This window comes from Apodemus sylvaticus, chromosome 1 (genome assembly GCF_947179515.1).
Source record: "Apodemus sylvaticus chromosome 1, mApoSyl1.1, whole genome shotgun sequence".
Taxonomy (NCBI): Eukaryota; Metazoa; Chordata; class Mammalia; order Rodentia; family Muridae; genus Apodemus; species Apodemus sylvaticus.
The window spans coordinates 6,189,049-6,211,204 of NC_067472.1; the positions used below are offsets into that span (position 1 = coordinate 6,189,049).

Here is a 22,156-nt window from a genome sequence, read left to right on the forward strand (position 1 = left end):
ATTCAAATGACATGCGTGCTTCTATCTGGATGTCAATGCTTTGGACTGTCTTGACATTTGAATCTTCTTTTTACACTTTTCCTTATAAATAATTTGTGCATTCTTGAATTTGCAGTACCTTGATTCACAAGCTTGGAGGCTTTTTCATAAGACGGAGGCTCGATGAAACCCCAGACGGACGCAAAGACATTCTGTACCGAGCGTTGCTCCATGGGGTGCGTATGGCCTCTAATTGCCCTCAGCCTCACAGTGTTAGCTGTCACAGGAGAGCGACAGATGGGGACATGTTGGGTTTGGGAGATTATTGAATCGATGTGATTGTTGTGTTTGATCACCCTAGTGCATCCTTGCTGGAGTCCTTGTCGGGAATGGATGTGGGGAAATGTTAGGTCCGTGGCGAAGCTCTAATTTTTTTCTGTGCTCTGTCTTTGGCTGTAAGGCCCTGTGCTCATCTGAGTCGTTCAGTCTGATGCTCATGTCTGATTCTCTGTATCTCAGCACATAGTTGAACTCCTCAGACAGCAGCAGTTCCTAGAGATCTTCCTGGAAGGCACCCGCTCCCGCAGTGGCAAGACCTCCTGTGCCCGGGCAGGGCTCCTGTCAGTGGTCGTGGACACTCTGTCGTCCAACACCATCCCTGACATACTCGTCATACCCGTGGGCATCTCGTATGATCGGATAATTGAAGGTCACTACAATGGTGAACAGTTGGTAAGGAGCCAGCCTGCACAAGGTCGGCTTGTCCTCTCAAGCTTTTATTTATTTAATAATACCGTTTGCTAATCATTTTATGATGGCACTTTGCTGAACATGGTTTTTGTTCCTTATCTGAAACCTGCCTGGGTGGGTATGATGAGCTGTCTTCATCTCATCTGTCAGCTTGTGAGAGTCTCCTGTGGTGTCTCCTTAGCTGGAGAAGTGTGGGGATTCGTGTGTCAGTGCTGGCCTTGACCATGGGGTCTGAGGTGGAGAGCTGCCTCTCACTGAGTTGTGGTCTCTGTTGAGAACCTGGGAGTCTTAGTGAAGCCTGAAGACTGGCTATGCCGTGTAGGCAGAGCAACGGCAAGTCAGTCTGAGAAATGGGAGGATACACTAGTCATAAGAACTTAGATTAGATCAAAATGGACTCACCTACGTGACTAGGACCCAGATTAAGGATTGATATTATCAGGCTCCCCCCTGTTAGCCCTCTTCAGGAGAGTCACTTGTCTAACCTCTTATAAGGTGATTGGTTTTCCCCATGGTTGAATGTTAGATAATAATAAAGATAATGTGTGCATTTCTTTGGCATCTGGTCACCCTGTGAGCACAGGTGTCTGTGAGGGTTGGCTGTGTTGCTGCATCAGTTTAGACTTGAGTGGGGAGAAGTCCCACTGTGTGAGGAAATCACACACAGCTTGGAGTCTATCTTTGCAGCTTTGTGGGTTCTTCCTTCCACCATTTCCACCCTTTCCTTTCATCCTTTCAACCCCATCTCTCACAGGAGAGAGATAAAGGATAGAAGGGGGTGGGGCATTATCCTTCAACTTCTTCTTCCTGATTAGGACTATCAACTTCCTTGGGGCAAATTTGCTCTTTGATGTCAGAATATGTCATTTCTTCTTTCTCTTTCTTCTTCTTGCATGACTATTTAACAACTATGACCAATAACACCCAGCAGCAACCAACCAGCGACCCCCATGCCTCTTGGAGTCCTAGCCTTTAGATACTCTCTGAGAAAGTCCCCAGGATCTCAAATGTCACATAGTTACAGAAACTACCTGCAGCTGGCGAACTCACACCCCAGCTAGAGCACAAGACAAATCAGTCAACTGCTGTGGACAGTCCAAAGCAGCCACATAGCCCACACTTGGGATTAAAATGAAAACATATTCTTATAGTATTTCTGGTTTTTTTTTTTTTTTTTTAAGAAACCAAAATTCTCAAATTGTCTCTAGACTAGCTCTTCAAAAGAAGTGTCAACAAGCTTCCCTTAGAGCCTTTTGGGTTCATTCACTTGTGTGCATACTGAGGAAGGGGGTGATAGTTTAAGCCTGAGGACTCAGTTTGTACGTACTGTCCCCACATGAGCCCACACGTGAGGCACATCACCCAGACGGCCTCGCCAAGAGTGGGTGAGAGCCAGGGTAGCTCAGTTTTGTTTACATAAAAGGGAAACGTTGGGCAAAGTAGGTGCTTGACAGCTGAGGCTTTGAAAAGCAAGGCATACACCTGGGATTTTAGCTGCTAAGGCTTTCAACAGTCCATGCACTTGTGGGCAGACATGTAAAGCCAATACTTAATACATGTCATGGTGGAGAGGCCACCCTGAGGCTGACTGGGGCTCAGCTGCTCAGTGTGTCTTAGATTCCAGTGCCTCCCCTCCTCAGGTCAGTCGTCTCTGTCCTCCTGTGTCCTCCTCAGTCCTTGGAGAGCCTCATCCAGGACAGTAGGACATTTGTTCTTTGTTCTCTTCTTGCACCTCTGTGAGTGTGTGTTACATGTACTGGTATAAATACTCCCTCTGTTCAGTGTCCTTCTGTCAGCGACATGATGTGTCTTGTGAGCATCTTTCAACACTAGACATTTTCTGCCAGGTTTCAGTTGAAGCAGTCAGACATGTGCAGTTTGAGCCTGTGGGCCACATGATCCCAGTGAGCTGTGAACGAGGCCCGGTCCGCTGGCTCCCACTCACTCACTCTTCTTTCCTTACTTATCTTTTTTTTTTCCAAGTTGGAACTCAAGTTTTTACTAAAAATTATCCTAGCAAAGCATGGTATCTGCTGGCTGTCTCTCAGCAGTTGGGAGGCTTCAGGAGAACTGGTTTGGATAGCACAGTGATACCCTGTCTCAAAAGCAGCAGCAACAGCAGAACACCTCCCTCCTCACTCTTATGTTTAGGGCAAGCCCAAGAAGAACGAGAGTCTCTGGAGCGTGGCGAGAGGCGTTATCAGGATGCTGCGGAAAAACTACGGCTATGTCCGAGTGGACTTTGCACAGCCGTTTTCCTTGAAGGTGAGAGTGTGCTAAGGCCCAGGCCTGAAGCTTGCATTTTAATCAGTTCCTTTTAACTTTTGAAGATCGAAATATCGTTTATATGTTTTTATAAGGGATTTTTTTTCCTTTCTTTTAATTTTCCAGGAATATTTAGAAGGCCAAAGTCAGAAGCCTGTATCTGCCCCCCTTTCTCTGGAGCAAGCACTGTTACCAGCGATCCTTCCTTCAAGGTAGGCGGTGGGGCCCTGTGGTCACTCGGCTGTCCCACAACTTTCCCAGCATTGCATAGGACAGCGGGTTAGCCTTAGGAAGAAATCTTTCTCAGTCTCATTGCAGTAATGTTCTTCTTGATTTGATAAAAGATATAGAGATGTGTGCTCTCTCGCTCTGTCTCTGTTTTTCCCTGTCTCTCTGTCTCTGTCTTTTGCGCATGTGTGTATGTGTGTGTGTGTGTGTGTGTGTGTGTGTAGGCTTTGTTTTTAATTATGTGTAAAACCTTTTTGATTTTTTTGACTCTTGTTGGATTAGTTGATGCTTGGAATGTGTGAACTGGATTTTTATTTTATTTCTTGGTGAGTGCTTGGTTTATGCATATTCTAAGTAAGATACATAGAAAATGTTTGATAGTAATTGAATTTTCCAGAACTGAAGGTGCATTGTAATTTAGAGTCCTAAATTTAGAGTTTTCAGCTGTTTTAAAACATCTTTTGCTTTCTGCATTCATTCTGCCAGTGAGTTTGGAAGTGGTATATTAATAGACTATTCAGTAACTAAAAAATGAAGTATTCTGTCTGAAAACAATATATTAGGCTCTACATTGTAGAGGAAAATAACCCAGAGAAATGATCTATTCATCATTTAAATTTAAAATGTGTGGTGATCAGAGCTATTCACAATTTAGAAATTAGTTCTGTATTGTGTGCCTTACGAAGCTTAAGGCTAGGCCTAGCCTTGTGTGCTAGCCCAGCGTGGAGAGGGGTGGTGGTTCCTGAAGCTGGAGGTGACCGTCCACGCAGTGAGCGTTAGCTAGTCTAGGTGACAGAAATAGATGCCACCTCACAAATAAAAGTGCAGTGCAGTGCAGGACTGAGAGGGCCGACTGTCTTTTCAGACCTAATGACGCTGTTGGCGAGCATGAAGACATGCCCTCCAACGAGCCCAGAAGCACGGCGGACGAAGCCTTCCGGAGAAGGCTGATTGCAAACCTGGCCGAGCACATTCTCTTCAGTAAGTACAGCTCCACACTGTCTGCTCTTGCAGCCCGTGGAGCAGAGCAGGCTGCCCGCATTTGGAGCTCCGCCAGGGTGGTTCCTCTTCAGGGTCCATCACCTATTGCATAGGCTGTGACAGGAAAGTGACAGCAAGGGGTGGGTGGGGCTCCAAATAAAGCAGACACCCCAAGACATCTGATAGAGCCTGTGCTTGTCACTGAGGCCCCTGCTTCTTAGAACGTGCTGGATCGAGATGATTGGGTCTTGCTTCTGACTGCCTGAACTATTTTATGGGCTGACATCTGGGCTTATAGCAGATGTCTCTTCACCTCTGACCGCACGCGGACTTAGGACTTTTACTCAGTCCTGAGTGGCCACCCATGTAAGGCTGTTTTAGTTGTGGATGTTGGTGGAGCCCTGAGTGGCTCTGCACTCTCAGAGCTTCTGTTTTGTCCTGTGGTTTCTGAGCAGAAAAATGTCAGCAGGACTAACAGCGGTGGGTGGGGCGGCCGCCAGCAAGCCGTCCTGAAATGCCAGGCTGTAGCACTGCGGTGCTCCTGAGGACCTGAACATGGCACTGATCATGAGATTAATGGGTGTAGAGTTAGGATTGGAGCCTAATGCTGTGACTTCAGAGCTGCTGTTTCCCTGCTCTGGTTCATTGGCTTTTCACCATGGCGGCCACAGGGACAGGAAAGTAAGACTGCGGCCCATGACGTGCCACGGCACACGGTCCAGGCCCCTTTAGCACTCCAGTGGTCCTGCATGTTGGGTCTTGGTATTTTATTAGAGACATTTCATTTATTGACCTAGCCCACTTGCTCAGGTGGATCTGCCTTAGACTGTGGCCTCATGGCTAGTGGTTGCTCTGAAGTCATTATACCAGGACACTGGCAAATTGAGTTGTATTCCCACATTTCCACATGTAGCTCCACATGCTTCTGTTTAAAGCTAAGCACCTTCAGGGCCTCATGTAAGTTAGGGCAAGGCCGGCTAACACTCTGTTTCTTTCCAGCCGCTAGCAAGTCCTGCGCTATCATGTCCACCCACATTGTGGCCTGCCTGCTCCTCTACAGACACAGGCAGGTACGTCTTAATGCTCCTTAATGCTCTTGTAGGAAGCCTGTTCTGGGCTGAGGCTATGAGATGAATAGAGAAAGAAGGTAAGCATCCTGCCCTGAGCCCGCCAGTCCAGTGAGGGAAAGAGCCACAGTGTAAATATAGCAGTGGGAGGATACCGGTTGCTGTAGTTAATAGAGATAAGGCATAGTATGCACTGCACTGGAGAAGAGTTAGTTCCTCAGCGGTTTGCTCTGTATGGTAGAGCCCCACACCCCCACCTCCGTCTGTCCTCCCACAAAGGCTTGTGTAGCTCGGCCATGAACAGACCATGTCTTCTGTGTTCATTGTCTTGCTCTTAAATGAGTGCTTGTGACATGTGCTTAAAGCAAAGGGACTCCTCACGAACTCCCTCCCGGCACTACAGACTTCAGTCAGGCTGCTTCTCCTCCCCTCTGTGCTTAGGTTTGTGAGGTGACATCTGCCCGTGACATTCCTGGGAGCAGCTTCTCAGTGCTGTTCCTACTTGTTCCTGTGGCTGGTCTCGGCCTGTCTCTTGGTGGAAGATCTGGGGAAATCAGGCTTTCCTTTCTGATGCCACAATCCATTTTTGTCTCTCTAGGGAATCCACCTCTCTACGCTGGTGGAAGACTTCTTTGTGATGAAGGAGGAGGTCCTAGCTCGAGATTTTGACCTAGGTTTCTCCGGGAATTCAGAAGATGTCGTCATGCACGCTATTCAGCTCCTGGGGAACTGTGTCACAATCACCCACACAAGCAGGAAAGATGAGTTTTTTATTACTCCCAGCACAACTGTCCCATCAGTCTTTGAACTCAACTTCTACAGCAATGGCGTGCTTCATGTCTTCATCATGGAAGCCATCATAGGTACGTGAGGGCCTGGGTCCCAGGGTGATGCCTGATTGGCTTAGCTGCTAGCCCCTTGCTCTAGAGAATGCAGCACTGGAGCTTACTCTAGTGAAAAGGTTGCCAACTGAATGAATTCTGTGTAGTACTGAGTTTCTTACCGTGGGGGTGAAGTAAGAGAGTTGTGGGGAAAACAGGAGACAGCTTTCATCAGCTGCGCCCTCACGGAATAGGATTCTTTGGGGCTCTAGTTAAATTTCTCCAGCAACTTCAGACTTTTTATTTGTTAATAGGTTCTATTGGTAATTTAAGAGTCAAAGTTTCTCTTTGAGACCCAGATCTGGTGACTTCAGATTTCCTGTATCTCCTCAGCTTGCAGCATTTATGCAGTCCTGAATAAGAGGGGCTCCGGAGGGTCTGCTGGAGGCCTCGGCAACCTCATCAGCCAGGAGCAGCTGGTGCGGAAGGCCGCCAGCCTGTGCTACCTTCTCTCTAATGAAGGTACCATTTCTCTGGTGAGTAGAGGCAGCCTGGGGGGGGGGGGCTGTTCTACCCAGCTTTTGGTTATTGAGTTCCTGGATGAAAGGCACACCCACAGCCTTAATATTTACAATAAGCCCTAAACAGCCCTAAGTAGCTGGAGAGCTGCTCTTCTCCATGCTGTTAGACTCTTCTTTACATCTGGCACACGCCTGTAATCCCAGCACTCTGGGAGGCAGAGGCAGGCGGATTTCTGAGTTCAAGGCCAGCCTGGTCTACAGAGTGAGTTCCAGGACAGCCAGGTCTACACAGAGAAACCCTGTCTCAAACATCCATAACCTAGAGTTCCTGACATTTACTGTGTTCCATCTGGGCTGCTGTTGGCTCCACTTGGGCAGCCCTCAGGCCATGCTTTCTTGACCCCTGGCAGCTTCTTCCTCCTTGGGGTCCTCCTCTCCCTGCAAGCCTGAGGAACCCAACCCCCTGTTTCTCTTCTGCCCAGCTATTGGCTGTTGACATCTTTTTTTTTAACCAATCAGAAATAACTTGGGGGGGGGCAGGGTCACTCTTTCTCTAACCAGCTTCTGGCCAGTCTTAGGGGCCCCAAATTAGCATTAGAATACAAGCAGCGTCAGGCCAGCTCCCTACAGAGGCACCCCCCTGCTTCCTGATCCTTTCTTAATTGTCTGTCTGCAAGTGTGAGATGCCTTTAGTTTTCAGTGCCAACATTTCCCCATCTTTGCTGCTTTCTGTTCCACTTCTGAGTTTCAGTGACACTAAGCTAGTCTGCCCTTGACTGTCCTGGCCTTTGTTTGGCTCTGCAGCTTGAGATACTGTTGTGAGTTCTCAGACCTTGTAGAAGGTCCTGTGTCAGTTGTCAGTAACCAGCACACCTACTTGTGGGTGTTAGAACCCCAAAGGATAAGTGGGTGTAGCCCCAGAAATTTGATACCTTCTCAGCTTATACATTCAGAGCTTTAGAAGTGTGAGTTTGCCACAGCCCTGCTCTTGGTGACTTTTAAAATGCAGCTACACACTGAGCAGATTCGGGATACCTGAACCATAGAATCGATATTTGCACTCTACTGTTCTTTTTCTCTTGGGAAATTCACGTGTGACCAAGTGTGGTCTTCTTGAAGATGCTCTTTGTGTGTGGTTGACACTTGGTTTGCAGGGTCAGGAGGGTATGGGTAGTGGGGCTCCTAAGTGGGCCTCATGTTTCTTATGGGTCTATTTTGAATCATTGGACTGTTGTGCTTCTTCTTTTGTGACTTGTGTGAACTATCTTCATTGTAAGATAGCTCTTGCATGGAGGTTATCTTAAAACAGAAGAAACAAAATGTCCCAGAAAATCCAAGGAGTTGGTCCTTCCAGGGTTCATGCCACTGGTGGCATTGATCTCAGTAGCTTTCTCTATAGTTGGGGACACACTAAGTGTACTGCCACTCATGGGAAGGGTCTTTTCTTTGGCCTTGTCACGACCATTTATCAAGACAGTGAACATCAGAGATCAAAGGACTTTTTCAGGGGTGAATAAGGTGGAGTCTTTAAGAAAAGTATGGCGCCAGCTCACCATTAAATGGCTTTTCCTTTTTAGCCTTGCCAGACTTATTACCAAGTTTGTCACGAGACAGTCGGAAAGTTCATCCAGTACGGCATTCTCACAGTGGCAGAGGTAAGAAAGATGGCCTGGCCTTATTGTATTTTCATTTTCTACCAGTTATTTATTTAAATAGCATTTCTGCCAGTTGTTTTAACAGGTAAATAAACTTGCTGTATGTTTATGTCCACAGGGTAGCAGGGACACTGAGAATGGGGGCAGATGTCTGGGGACTGTTTGATATTGTGATTTGCCAGTGGTATTTTCTAGATTAAAGCATATCATAGTTTGACCTCTGGCGTGCAGAGGTTGACTCTTGGATGCAGCGTGAAGCCTATCAGGTGCTCTTCGCTTGTGCACCATCCATTTTTCTCTCGTGAGATTCCGGGTCGTTCTAATAGATTTAGTGTGGTTCAGAGGGACTGGAAAGCAACTCTCCCCTCAGACATGCGGAAGCTCCATTTTGTAACTTCCCCAACCTCCCTCTGTCCTCCTGCTGCTTCCCAGGGGGTTTTGAGTTTGGCAGAAGTTTGGAAATATGCATGAGGGATGCACAGCTGAGAGGGCCAGGCAGGCGCTGAGGAGGGGAGGTTTCGTGGGAGTCGGCCGGTCCGGTGTGTCTAGGAATCTTATTTACCATCAGTTATCTTTTTGGCATAGCAAGACGACCAGGAAGATGTCAGTCCTGGCCTTGCAGAGCAGCAGTGGGACAAGAAGCTTCCGGAACCTCTGAACTGGAGAAGTGATGAGGAAGATGAAGACAGTGACTTTGGTGAGGAGCAGCGAGATTGCTATCTGAAGGTACTTTGTGAGGGATTCTGGGTAGACAGCAGTGAGACGCTGGGTTTATATTGTAGCTAGGTAATGGGGCTTGTAGTTTCCTCACATCCAAAGTCCTATGAACCAGTTCCAACCAGCTCTGGTACCTTTCACTGAGTGAAGTCACTACAAATCAGTCCCTTAAATTGTGTAGCGTGGGAGCGGGTAAGTGGAAAGAGAATAGGATCAGAACAGTGTAGATGAAGAAATGAGGCGACTTTCAGCACCCCAGGAAAGTACAGGCCTCACCTGACAGCCACCCCTGCACCCACTCTCCACAGCACAGTGGTTTTGTTTCCAAATGACACTTAGAAACTCTCTCTCTTTCCATTTGGGTTTTACCAGTTTCACCAATGGACAGTGCTCTATGCACTTGAATACATAATTCCTGTTCCTGCTTCTTACATGCATGAGTGTCTGTTATGCTTGGATTGCATCAGTCAACTAGGACGATTCATTCCAGATGACTATGGAATGGACGTGCCCCTCCAGTCCTCTGGGAGGGAGGGAGTGCCCTGCAGAGCACTCTGGTCCCAGTGATCCTTCCTAGTTAGTCAGGCTGCTTCCCTGCAGTGCTGGTGGGAGGGGCATCTTCAGTACTGGGCTCTCCCAGAGTTCCCTAGCCCTGGCTCTGCTTTCCCTCCCTCCCTCCCTCCCTCCCTCCCTCCCTCCCTCCCTCCCTCCCTCCCTCCCTCCCTCGCTGTGACCTCACCTCTGCTCATGCTCTCAGGTGAGCCAGTCCAAGGAGCACCAGCAGTTCATCACCTTTCTCCAGAGGCTTCTGGGGCCCCTGCTTGAAGCCTACAGCTCTGCTGCCATCTTTGTCCACAACTTCAGTGGTCCAGTCCCCGAGTCTGAGTACCTGCAGAAACTGCACAGATACCTTATCACCAGGACAGAAAGGAACATTGCGGTGTACGGTATGTGCAGTCTCATTTTGGCATTTTTTGAAACTATTTCCCTAAACAAAAGTCAAGGTAAATAAACAAACCAAAAGCTGGGTGGTGGTGCACGCTTTTAATCCCAGCACTTAGGTGGCAGAGGCAGGTGGATCTCTTGAGTTTGAGGCCAGCGTAATCTGCTGATTGAACAAAACTAAACAAAACAAAAGCTAAACTGTTAGGGATTGGTTCTGATACTATTTGTGTTAATTTGGCTCCCAAAATCACACAGGAACTGCATGTCAGTGCTGAGGGTCCCTGCCCACAATTGGCTATGATTGGGATATAAAGTTGCCAGTGGCCAATGACTGGGCAGGGAGACAGAGGCGAAGACTCTTAGGATTCCTGGGAAGGGGCGGAGGAAGAGGAAGAGGAAAAGGGCATTCCACCTTGAGAAGGGTGTAGGAGATGGACCACGCGGGGAAGATGCAGGAGGGAGAGTCAGCCAAAATGTAGACGCAGGGAAAGCTGTCCCAGGAGGGCTGCCCTGAAGGGCTGCAAGGATAAATACTGATTGATAACTCAAGAATATTGGAGGGGAGTGTGCTAGCCTAGTTAGCCCAGCCATTGAGCTAACTAGGAATATTAAATATAAAGACTATGTGTTTATATCTTTCATTTTTGAACTAATAAAACATTTGGGTGCATGACGAGAAGTATTTGCACACCCGCTGGGAGCATAGAGCAGATTTATTAAATTACTTCTATACCAATCAAACCAAAACCCCTCACTCCCTGAAACAACAAACCTGTTTTCCTATTATTATCTAATGCTGTTAATTTTGGGAAATTGGGGAAAAGGTACAATCTTGCTGACCTCTGCTTGCATAGATCTGCTGTGGTATGCCGTACAAACTGAGTGGTCCAGTTATGTGCAGTGTGTCTGCCATTTGCCAGTTAGCATGCTGACTGAGGCTCATACATGCTGCCTGTGGCTCCGTCTGCTGTGTAGTCTTTCGCTGTACGCATGCCACCGCCTTCAGTCTGCTGCTGGGTATTTGAGCCGTTGGCAGTGAGGAGCTCTCTTGCACAGTGCTGCCCTGTATCTGTCTGAGTCCTGGTGGTCGGCCAGCATAGCTGGGCGCATGCCAGTCAGCATTCAGAGCCAAAAGAGGTGTAGAGAGTTAATCCCTTTGTGCCACTTTGGGACACCTGTCACAGGCGACTAGTCAGTGGCAAACGTGGGTTAGAAATCTTGTTTCCTGACCTCTAGACTTGAGCTTTGTATGGCCATAGACCTGACAATCATCACTGTGTCCTGTGAGCAAGCCATTAGGTACCACTGTGTTTGGTTCTCTCCAGACTGCAAGATGCATGCTTGGTGCATCTGTCTTCCTCCTCTCCTCGCTGCGTCTCCTCTCCGCTCTGCTGTCTTTATAGATGGCAGGGTGGGGTTAAGGAGATGGCAGGTCACCGGAAGAAGGCTGTGGTAGTTGCCATTGGCAGCGGGCAGTTTGCTTCAGTCTGGACTCTGCTTCCATGTTCTCTGTAGCCTCCCATGTGGAGACCGTGTGCTAAGCCTGAACACTGACAGGCCTTGTTGTCTCTCTGCAGCCGAGAGTGCCACGTACTGTCTTGTGAAGAACGCTGTGAAAATGTTTAAGGACATCGGGGTATGTCCACAACCATGCTGCCTTCTGTTTGCGTAACTCCGATCTGTCGCTCTGCTTCTGTGGGACCCAGAAGAAGCAGTTTGTGCTGGGCTGATTGGGAATGTATTTCCTAGTGTGAGGGTTGGGGGCAGGGCAGGCTGAAGGCTTGTTTGAATGCTCCAGGATTTCACTGGTTTCACCTTCATTCCCAAACTCTATCAAACATTAGGCAAGTTCAGTGTTAACAATTCCACATTCTGTTATTTTTTTGTGTGTTTACTAGTATTGTTAGAATTAGCCTTAGGTTTCTTTACCTTCATGTATGAGGAGTTCCACAGAGCTGCATGTGGCCTTTTATAAGGGACTGTTTCTGACTACATTCCAATGTAAGTTGTGAAACCCAAGGCACTGGCTGGACTTCCCCTTTACACCTTGTCACAAGCCTCCATGCTCGCATCCGACCCACCTCCACGCTCGCATCCGACCCACCTCCACGCTCGCATCCGACCCACACCTCCACGCTCGAATCCGACCCACACCTCCACGTTCGCATTCGACCCACACACCTACAGCTTTGTATGTTTCCAGACTTTTTGGGTTATGGACATAGGTCAAGGGCTGGCCTGGTACCAAAACTACTCCCTTTGCGCAGTTTCTTTGACTTAATTTCTCTTCTCTTTCTCTTCAGGTTTTCAAAGAGACCAAGCAGAAGCGAGTGTCTATTTTAGAACTGAGCAGTACTTTCCTACCTCAGTGCAACCGGCAGAAACTCCTAGAGTATATTCTGAGTTTTGTGGTGCTGTAGGGATCTCTCAGCACCTATCTTGAGCAAGGAGCTGATGAGTCCCTTGCAGACTCGTCTGACCCAGAGTGGCAGGTGTCCTGGCATGGCCCAGCCTGCCCTACCCCAAGGAGACTTCCAGGAAGACACGTGCCTTCTGCCCCGCTAGACCCACGCTCCTCCCAATGCAGACGCAGTGGCCTGCGCTGAGCGCTTGGAGCCAGTGCTATCTGCGATTCATGATCGCTAGGTTACTAGGTGAAATCTCAGTAAGTTATTTTGGAGTTTATTAAAGGTTCACATTTTAAGTATAACTTTTCAGGTTAGTTGCTGTGATGGACATTGAGGTGTTTGTAAAATGGACTCTTATATAATAAGTAACAATGTTTCCTTTAAAATAGTTGGGTCATCCATTCTGTCTCCAGTATCTGTCAACAGGAGTTGTGGTTTGTACGAGAGCCCTTTGCTCTCCAGATTTACTAAGGAGCAATGTTGTCCTGGGCGGGCAGACTCCGGATGTGTTCAAGGCTGCCTGAAAGCAGACAAGACTGTAGGTCAGGATGTGGGGACTGAGGAAAGAGCGTCAGGAAGGGAGTCTGCTTCGCAAGAGTGAGCCGTGCTTGGCCAAGAACGTGGCGTCCAAGGCTTTGTGCACGTGACAAGAGTGCCATTGAGCTGTAATGACCAGTGTTTAGAGTCCTTGCTGCCGATGCCTGTACCCTCCTTGCCCTTTGAGTGACAGGCACCTGCTGCTTTTGAGGAGCTCGCTGCAGCGATAGCTGGCTTGTGGCACTCTGGCTACACACTGCTGACCCAGGGGTTCCAGACATGCTCACGCACTGGGTGAGGCAGCCTCGCCCGGATGGCTGGTACCCAGATGGCGCACTGTGCAGCCTGTGTGGCATGCACCGTGACCCAGCTGAGTGGCAGACATTTATATGGGCTACGCACACAAACTCCATTGCCACGGAAAGGAGAGTAATTATGAAAAACATTCTGTTAGAGTGGGCGGGTGCCTTTTTGTGAGCAAGGAGCATAATTGTTAGTTATTTGTGATAATTATGGAAGTTTCTTAATGATCACGTGACAATATAGTCTCTAACTCTCTACTGTTTATATCTATGATTTTATGGAATTATGAATTCTTCTGATGAGTGTTGTATAGGTGATTTGAATTTATAAAAGTATTAGGGATGAAGTTTGTACTTTCCTAAACTTGAATTTCAAACACTAATTGTATCCTGTGAGTGACGTGTGTGTTAGGTGAGGTGGGGGCCCGCCTGGCGTTACACAGTGCATGCCGTAGCTGGTCTGGAGCTCATAGCAATAACGCTGTGCTGTGGTGACCTCTGCCCTTGCCTTGTGCACGTCACATCTCCTTTTTCTTTGCATCAATAACAGGCTGACATGTCCCTTGGCTGTACTGGGGACACCCAGAGAGTCTGCTTTACTCCCTTGGGTTTACCTCATCTGGGGACTCAAGCATTTTGTTGGTCTCTGTTCTTTTTCTTTACCCTCTAAATGGGAACTAAAGGTGGCTCCCTCTGACCTGCCAGTGGGTGTGGCCGCCCTGGCTGTCAGCCCTGCAGATGGCCACTGCTCCCCAGCTTATGTAGAGACGGCCTTGTCCCTTGTCCCTTGTCCCTTGTAGTGCTCTCCCTTTTGGTAGGTGTTACTTTAAGAACTGCAGTTTACTTGGTGTTGCCTGATAATTAACTCACTGTGAGGATAGGTACACACGCTTTTCATAATTAACTGGTGCTTTGAAACCTTTCTTAAGGAAGAAAAGTCTCAACCAAAGTATGCTCTTCCTGACAAGCTGACCCTTGAGTTAATTTTAGCACAACTCATTCTTCAGTGCCTCATTATGAAAGAAAAAAGCATCACAGTAAGGCATCAAGGTAGCCCCAGTCCCTAATAGAAACATTCCCCTTGTCTCCCAGCAGTGGGCGGCTTCCTCAACCGAGTAAACAAACCAGGTGCTTGTATATAATTTATTACAGTTTACTCCACTGCATTTCTGTCAAATTGAAATGCATGCCCTTCAGGGGAGGACTGTGAGTCAAGTTTAATAAATAAAAACCTATTACTAAGCAATATGAAGCTGCAGTCTGCTTTTAAGTGAGGCTAAGCCAAGTAAGCCTGAGGCAGGAGGGGTATCCGCTCTCCAGATCCTAAGGAGAATGAAGGCAAAAACAGTGTATGTCAGTTTAGCCAGGCACTCCTGCACCCTTCGTGACCCTGTTAGACTGAGGAAGCCAGGGGGCGAATGCAGAGAGTGGACCTGGGCTGGCAGGGAACGGAAGCCTGGGGGCGAATGCAGAGAGTGGACCTGGGCTGGCAGGGAACGGAAGCCTGGACAGAGTTCTGTCCTGCTGCCTCTTTTTATGCACTGTTCGTATCATGTGATGCCCCGAGATGGGGATCTGTGGGATACACAGCGCCCAACAGTACAGAAAGGACTGCATCTGCCAGCACGCAGACCTGCTACACATAGCATTTCCCTAGCTGTTTGGACCTCAGGACCTTTCCCCTCTGGGACACTGCATGCCGTGGAAATATTTTCAGAAACTACATTAACTGTTCTTTAGGCAGACCAAAAATCACAACAGCAACAGGCAGCCTCCTGCATGCTTTGTGTATGGTTTGCGAAGCACCGCTCGCTTGGGTATCTTTTCTCACTGGACGCGGGCTGCAGCGCCTTCCTGTGGAAGACCCACCGATACCCTGGCCTTTTAAACTGGGAGTAGCAGAATTAATAGAGAAATTAATTGGGGTAAATAATAAAGGTTTTAATTCAGATCTCGAAGAAAACTGCACAGTTGAATGCAGATTTTTATCCATAGATAACTGTAGTGTTTTGAAATGATAGGCCCTATCTTTGAAGTTTCTAAGACTTACTATGGGATGTAAATCTGTTTTTTAAAACCACTTTTTAGGGGCTTGAGAGCTGCCACCTGGCATTTAGTTTAGTACGACCAATGACTGCTTCAAGAGACTTTCGACCTTGCTTCCCAACAGCTAAAGGGCTAACTGTCTTTATGGAAGGCATTTGTTACAGTATTTGCCCATTGTACAAAGCCATGCTGGATTGTTGTAAAAAGAATCACTACTGTAAAATAGCGCTGTATGATTGTGGCGACACCGCCTTGGGAATGCTGACTGATTTTTATGCCTGATGACGGTGCAACCTGAGAAGCATGGAAATGGAGTTTGTTTTAATAAACCAGAAAAAAACAAACAAACTTGTTTTTAGTGTCTTGGATTTGTTGTTAAGACTTTTGCGTTACTCAGTTTGCCGTTTGTTTAACTTCATTGGACATTGTTAAAACTTAACAGGACATAGTTAAAATGTTAGGATGAAACCAAAAATCTCCCAGCCCTGATTTTATCACATTCCTTCAACCTTGGTGACACATTTGGCGATGGGGATGCCCGCTCACGTCACAGAGACCCTCTGGGTGGCCACAGACCCTTGTAGTGTGCTTTAACTTTACAAAAAGTACAACGAAGTCTCAGATTTCCCCACTAGTTTATAATAGTTGTTCAAAACATATTAGTGTATTTTTTAAGCATAGAGAATTTACCTTATGAAAGCACAGATATTTGTGCTTTCCTTTTAGTGTACCCAGATGTAGCCTGCCCCAGGATTGAGTCTAGGTGGTGGCAGACACAGGCATGATGACCATGCACCTACCCTCTGAGTCCCAGGCAGCGTCCAGCAGTGGATGCGGGAGTGTTTGTCAGCACTGCAGTCAGCCAGTCCTAGTCATGGCCTGTGTGGGCATTCTCTCCTGTTGAAGGCCTGAGGTTGACTCGATTTGGGAAAGTACATTTAAAATGGTGGGATTCAGCTTTTACTGCTGGATGTTTCTCTATAAAGGTGTATTTTGCTTTTCTCATCTGTCTACTTAGGAGGGTCAGTTTCAGTTTCAGATTTCTAGTTGCTGTTTTCGTGATAAAAACCTTAGCACCCAGAAGATAACTTTACACGATAGTAAAATGTCGAGGCTGAAAGTGGTAGAAATGTCATTTGGGGCGCCAGATCAATCTCTGGGTAACAGTCAGTCCTGTTTAGCTTCTATTGTCAACTTGATACAACTTGGGAAGAGGGATCATCGACTAAAGACTTACCTCCATCATATTAGCCTGTGGCTAGGTCTGAGGAATTGTCTAGAATGTTGGCTGAGGTGTGAGAGGGCCCATCTCACTGTGAGTGGCACTCTCGGTGGTCCTGGGCTCAGTAAGAAAGCTAGCATAGCATGAGCCGGTGGGAGAGCCAGGAAGCAGGTGTCCACTCCAGGTTTCTGCCTTCAGTTCCTGCCCCGACTTCCCTCAGCGATGGGCTGTGACCTGGAGGTATAAACTGAAGCAAACCCTTTCTTCTCCAAGCTGCTTTTGGTCAGAGTATTTATCACACAGACAGAAGACTGGAACAGTGTGCTTGCTCTCAATCATGGGATCTGGGTTTGGGTCTCAGCACTGATGTAAAAAGCAAATGCATGTGACCCCAGTGCTGTGCAGATGGTGGGGCAGGAAGATCACTGGGCCTTGCTGGCTTCCAGCCATGCTCTCAGTTCAGCGAAGATCCCACCTCAAGGGAACGAGGGGGAAGCTGATGAGCAGGTCACCCAGTGTCTTTCCCTGGCCTCCACATGGGCTCATCTGTACATATGTACAAGCACCATACATGTACACCACACATACAAAGACAGACATACAAAGCGTGGGAGGGGGTGTTAGGGGCTGCGAAGGACTAGAACAATGGTGGGCACTGATCATGGGGTGTCGGGCCAAGCCAAACCTTAGACAGGATGCCACTTATATGATGTGTTCTGGAATACTGTTAAATGACAAAATGCAACGTTTGAATGCTTTGCTATGTAAGGTAATTCCTTGGCAAGATCTTTAGTGATAAGTTGAACAAATATGCAAATTAGCATTAGTGACTGCTTACATGACTTTGGGTACAAGATTGAATTCTCCCTTTTATAAGTTGGAGCTAATAAAAGTAACTGGCAGGTGACTCTTCAAAGTGTCCCACAAGTAGGGTTTATTCTCAGCATGCAGATGAGCTGCTTTTCTTACCTGGGTTTTCTTCAGGCAGGTTTTGACAATGGTGGATTCAGAAGGTCCCTTACCTATTTCTGCTTGTTTACTGTGATATAGGACCATGAAAGGCAGCCTGGTTTCTGGTTGAGCTAGGTTGGAAACCCCAGGAGCCCTGCAAGGAATGGTAGGTGTTTTGCTATGCTCCTGGACACCAGGCTCCTGGCAGGAGGCCACAGCTCTCCATAGGTCTGTGGCCATCCGTCACGTAAGGGTAGTGCTCCAAGTCCCTCCACAAGTAGAGGATATGACCTGTGGTCACGTAGCCTTAAGATAAATCTCCATTTTAATGAGATACCTAAAGGCCTGGAGGCTTAGCCAATAGACTCCCCTTGCCAGACACTCTACGTTGCAAAAGGTATTTAATAACCTCAGTCCCACCCTGAGAAAATGGGGTGCGGTTTTACTCACTGCCTCTTCCCACTCTCCTCAGCTCTTCTGCGGCACCCAGCGGTGTCTGGAGTACCCAAGGGCCTGAGAACCAAAAGGCACCGGTCTCCTTGCAGGCCTGGGGACACTGAGCCAGCTCTGGCTGTCCCCAGGACTTCAGACTGCGCTCCCGACCACCTCTGGAGCAGTGTCCAGTGGCTTCACAAAGCCTCACACCCACCTGGCACCGGCCTAGGATAAGCACAGTTAAAACTTCCCGGGTCCCGCCTCCTGAGCAGCCCGAGCCCTGAGCGGACGTGGGACACCCTACTAACCCCACACTGTGACAGTCACCTGTGGGAGCTTCTGGACCCATCTCTTTCTGAATCTTCCTGCAGAGGTGGTCTTAGCCCCTTCCACAGTGCTGGTGAGCCTTCAGCTTGCACGCTGGAACTGACCAGTGACACACACGCAGTCTTGCTTCTTTGCTCTCGGGGATGTTCTGGGGGTCCCGGTGCTGCTAGGCTTCTGTTGCCCACAGCAAGTGACTCATTCATTAGCTCCTTCCTTGTCTCCCCAGTCTCTCTCCTTTGGTCATCCCTACTTCTCCTTCCTGCCATCTGCTTGCACCTAGATGCCTTGTTGCTGAGCTCTCTGTCTTGACTGGTTCTAGGAACGCCAAGCAAAGATGGCTTTTAGTCTTCACTGAACTACCCTTAGCTGATCCGCCATTTTGGGTGAGCATCAGGAGCGCCCCATGAGAGGAGAGTGATGGAGAGGTCTCCTCTGTTGTTTCGTTGGGAAAGGTCTGCCTACAATGGTTGGAGATATCAAAATTGAGGTTAAATGTCCAAAGCCAACCTTCAGAGCACCGGAAGATCATGAGTGCTACATCCTCTCCTCACCCTGGAGCAGCACTGTGTCTCCTAGGGAACAAAGACCACACCCAAGGAAAGTTCCCTGCACTTGGATGAGTTGATTCCAGAACCTGCTGGGCTGCTGTGGAGATGGGGGTACAACTGTGGGGTTCTTGTCCAAGACACACTCCATCTTGAAGACACACTCCATCTTGAAGGAAGGAGAACAGATAGTTTAAATGGGAAGTCTCAAAAGTTCCCCTAATTGAATCTGACAGACCATTAAATGGTTCTCTACAGGGTCTGTATGTAGTCAGGTCACTGCTGACGCGGGGGCTCCAGGCTGGTCAGTTAGCCCTTGGCGTTTCAAGCAAATGCAACATCATTTCTAAGCTCTTAGATCTTCTTTCCCTGTAAACTTTTGGCTGTGGCTGAAGTTGCTAGATCTAAGCTCCTGCCTGGAGTCGGAGGTTGGTGGAACGGAGGTGTCTATCTTTCTATTCCTGTGTCTGTCTGTGCCCTGTGCCAAGGGTCATTTGATCACAGGGCTTGTGCACTTGTTTTGTTTTCTGAAAACAGCCAGTGGTGGCTCTGGATGCACTTGCTTTTAAAAATGGAGGGCAGCAGCCCTTTGAGTTTGTAGATGGAGCAGTTTGTTCTTTGCTATTTGCTTTTTATAACACTGAGCACAAACGAACAGGCAGCCACAGACCTGCCAGCTGTGCAGGCAGGCCCAGCCACTTCCAGTCATACAGACGAAGTGGAGGAGAGGTTTGAGGAAACTCTTGAACTTCTTCAGGGGAGCTAACGGCTAGGAGGCCGAGCCACTGATTTCTTCAACTTTGCCTCCTGCCGTGTGTGTGTGTGTGTGTGTGTGTGTGTGTGTGTGTGTGTGTGTGTATTTGGATTTTAGGACTAGTATGCTAAGTCTCATCTGAGGTGCGGCAGGAGGAGGGAGTAAGGATGGAAATGCACTAGGAAGAAGAAAGTTATTATTTTTTTCCAAAACATGACACCCATGCCAGGACCCAGCCAGGGCAAAGGGAGCTGTGGCCATGTGAGGGGGGACCCCCAGCCTCACCGCTGCAGTGAGAAGAGCCAGTCTCACAATGGGATCGCAGGGAGAAGAAAAGATGGCCGCCGAGGAAGGCGCACCAGCGAGTGCCATTTTAGTGTTTTCTTCTGGCACAGAGCCTAAAGTGTCGACACAAAGTTGGACCCAAAGAAATTAGTGCTAGAACCTGGAGACACCACCCATCTGCAGTAGCTTCTGCTTTAACTGTCTTTGTTTGCATGATATACTACTGCCCAGGTGACCAAAGCATTGCTCTTCAGTCACAGAACCTGATTAAGACTTCCTGGGTTCAAGTCCCAGCTCCATACTCAGCAGCTACTAGATCTTGAATCTGTTTTCTGATGATCCATCTTCACCTACCAGGTGACAACATGTCAGTGGCTTATTGTGCTGGCAGTGTTTATAAATGTTAGCTCAGGATGCTGTCTCTGAAGAAAACACCTGGCAAACCCAGTTTTCTTCGGCCTGCCCACTCCTTCCTCCACCAGCATTTGACAGACACTCGTCCAGCCTTTGCATAAACAGGCTTTGGGAATCCCCAGCCTCTTACTGTCTTAAAGGCATACATTAATTTTCATTTCCTTTAACCAGGCCGGTCCTGTACCAGGATGCTGGGTGTGGCCATGCCGCGCCTTTTGGATCTGACCACTAGGTGGTGATAGAACTTCATTAATGGATTCTAAGCCACGATCTAGGTAATTAAGAAAAGGGGAAGAAAAAGAAGAAAAAAGAAAAGAAAAGACACTAAAAGAAAAGAGTGGCCAAGGTCGCCCAGACAACTAGGGCCGAACGTGTTGCTTGTCACATACTGCCAGACCTTAGGATGACTTCTGATGAAGTCTGGACAGGGAAAGAAAAGAGACAGGGCAGAGGCATGGGGCGTGGCAGAGGGCGTTGCTCGGCAGCTAGAAATCCACAGGAAGCTGGAGACCTCTGTGGCCGCGGGGCGCCTGCTGTCTAGGGACCCTGGGGAATGAATGCCTGCAAGAGCTGCAGAAAGCGAGGCGCGGGTCGGATCCATTCCCTAGTGCCCTGGGGACTCCAAGCCCTATCACTGAGCTCAGGGTCTGTCTTACTCCCCACTCTGGTCCACCCTTGTACTATCAGAAAATGGAATGCAAATGATTCCCGAAGTCTATGATGAGGACGTAAGTGCCTCGGGGCCACCTGGAAATCCCTCTTTGGTGCCCACCGCTTGGGAACTTGACTCTGAGCCCAGGCTTTGCCAGCTGAAACCGAGTTTCTCCGGATGAGGCTCCCATTTTAATCTCCTTTATTCATTCATAGCGTGAGTCTTACGTGGGAGCAAACGAGCAAGCTGGGAGAGGGTGGATGTTTGATCGGTGGGGAAATGGGGGAGCGCTGAGGAGGAACGAGGGAAGGGAACAGGGACCGGAGACAATGGTCCACAGTCTTATTCTTGCTTGTCCTTTCGTGGGTCCTCTCCCTCACACTGAAGGAAGAGGGCCTCTGGAGCCACCAGGACTGTGGCCATTCTGTCCACTAGAGGGCGCAAGCGTTATTCAGTTTAGCTTGGTGTTGGGGCCGGCTTGGAAAAGTGAAATTTGGGGAGTCTCAGGGACTGCGGTCTGCAGACTATTTTCTAGCACCTCCCTTAAGTCCTTACCTGCTCAAATGTGGCTGTCGTTTCCTAGGACATTTTACACCCAGATCTGGCCCCACCATTGCCAGGGTGAACTCTGGGGAGGGTGGATTTTGGCCGGAGCCTAGGGACTTGGGCTGCTGTGGGGAATGCTAGGGTCAGCCCTCATAGGTGTTGCCTTTCCCAGGAGCCTGCACCTCACTGTGGCCTTTTTCTCTAGAGCACGAACTTCCTGGACATGATAAGACATATTTAGCATGTTGTTTAATTTTTTCTCTCAAATTAGATTTTTATTTAGGGGGGCGTGGGGCTGTGGGTGGGCATGGAGGTGAGGGGCAAGTTATTGAGTCAGTAACAGTGGGTCTCAGGCTATGGTGTTGGCTTTTGTTCCTTCTTTAATCTCTCCAGGTCTAGCTTGATTTACCCATCGGGCTCAGCACCTCCACTGTCCCCCCCCCTCCCCCCCACCATGTTCTGGAACCAGGCTATGAGGGGGTAATGATGGCTCTCCCCAGATTTCTGAGCCCTTTCCTTCTGCTAGGCTGTTCTAGGCCAGGAAACTGGGCTGTGCCTGGACTTCAGTTGTCCTCTGCTAAGCTTTTTGGAAGAGCCAGGGACACCAGTGACCGGCAGCTGTGAGCCTGCCTGTTCAGAGGCTATTGAGCCACAGGCTTTCCGCTGGATCCTAATGTAGATTTGGAAGCGTTGTCAGTGGCAGGCACAGACAGGTGTCACACATTGCAGAGACTGAGGTTGGCGGGGCTCTTGAGGACTGCCTCTACATGGGCTGTCCAGTACTCACGGCTGTACCATGGCCT

The 22,156-nt window shown here is 48.5% G+C and overlaps 1 protein-coding gene across 4 annotated transcripts in view; it reads left to right on the plus strand.

The window, feature by feature from the left end:
* The window catches only part of Gpam (glycerol-3-phosphate acyltransferase, mitochondrial), a 70,271-nt gene extending 54,701 nt beyond the window's left edge, over positions 1–15,570 (plus strand). For 3 of the 4 annotated variants that reach the window (XM_052183556.1, XM_052183565.1, XM_052183547.1), the window contains exons 9-21: positions 116–215; positions 499–711; positions 2,881–2,994; positions 3,121–3,206; positions 4,088–4,203; positions 5,203–5,273; positions 5,869–6,133; positions 6,485–6,627; positions 8,190–8,267; positions 8,853–8,993; positions 9,742–9,931; positions 11,507–11,565; positions 12,233–15,570. In XM_052183556.1, the coding sequence (XP_052039516.1) occupies positions 116–215; positions 499–711; positions 2,881–2,994; positions 3,121–3,206; positions 4,088–4,203; positions 5,203–5,273; positions 5,869–6,133; positions 6,485–6,627; positions 8,190–8,267; positions 8,853–8,993; positions 9,742–9,931; positions 11,507–11,565; positions 12,233–12,349 (1,693 nt within the window). In that variant the 3' untranslated portion in view covers positions 12,350–15,570. The remainder of the gene's footprint in view (positions 1–115; positions 216–498; positions 712–2,880; positions 2,995–3,120; positions 3,207–4,087; positions 4,204–5,202; positions 5,274–5,868; positions 6,134–6,484; positions 6,628–8,189; positions 8,268–8,852; positions 8,994–9,741; positions 9,932–11,506; positions 11,566–12,232) is intronic. The other variant, XM_052183575.1, reaches the window with a different exon arrangement.
* Positions 15,571–22,156: the final 6,586 nt, after the last annotated feature.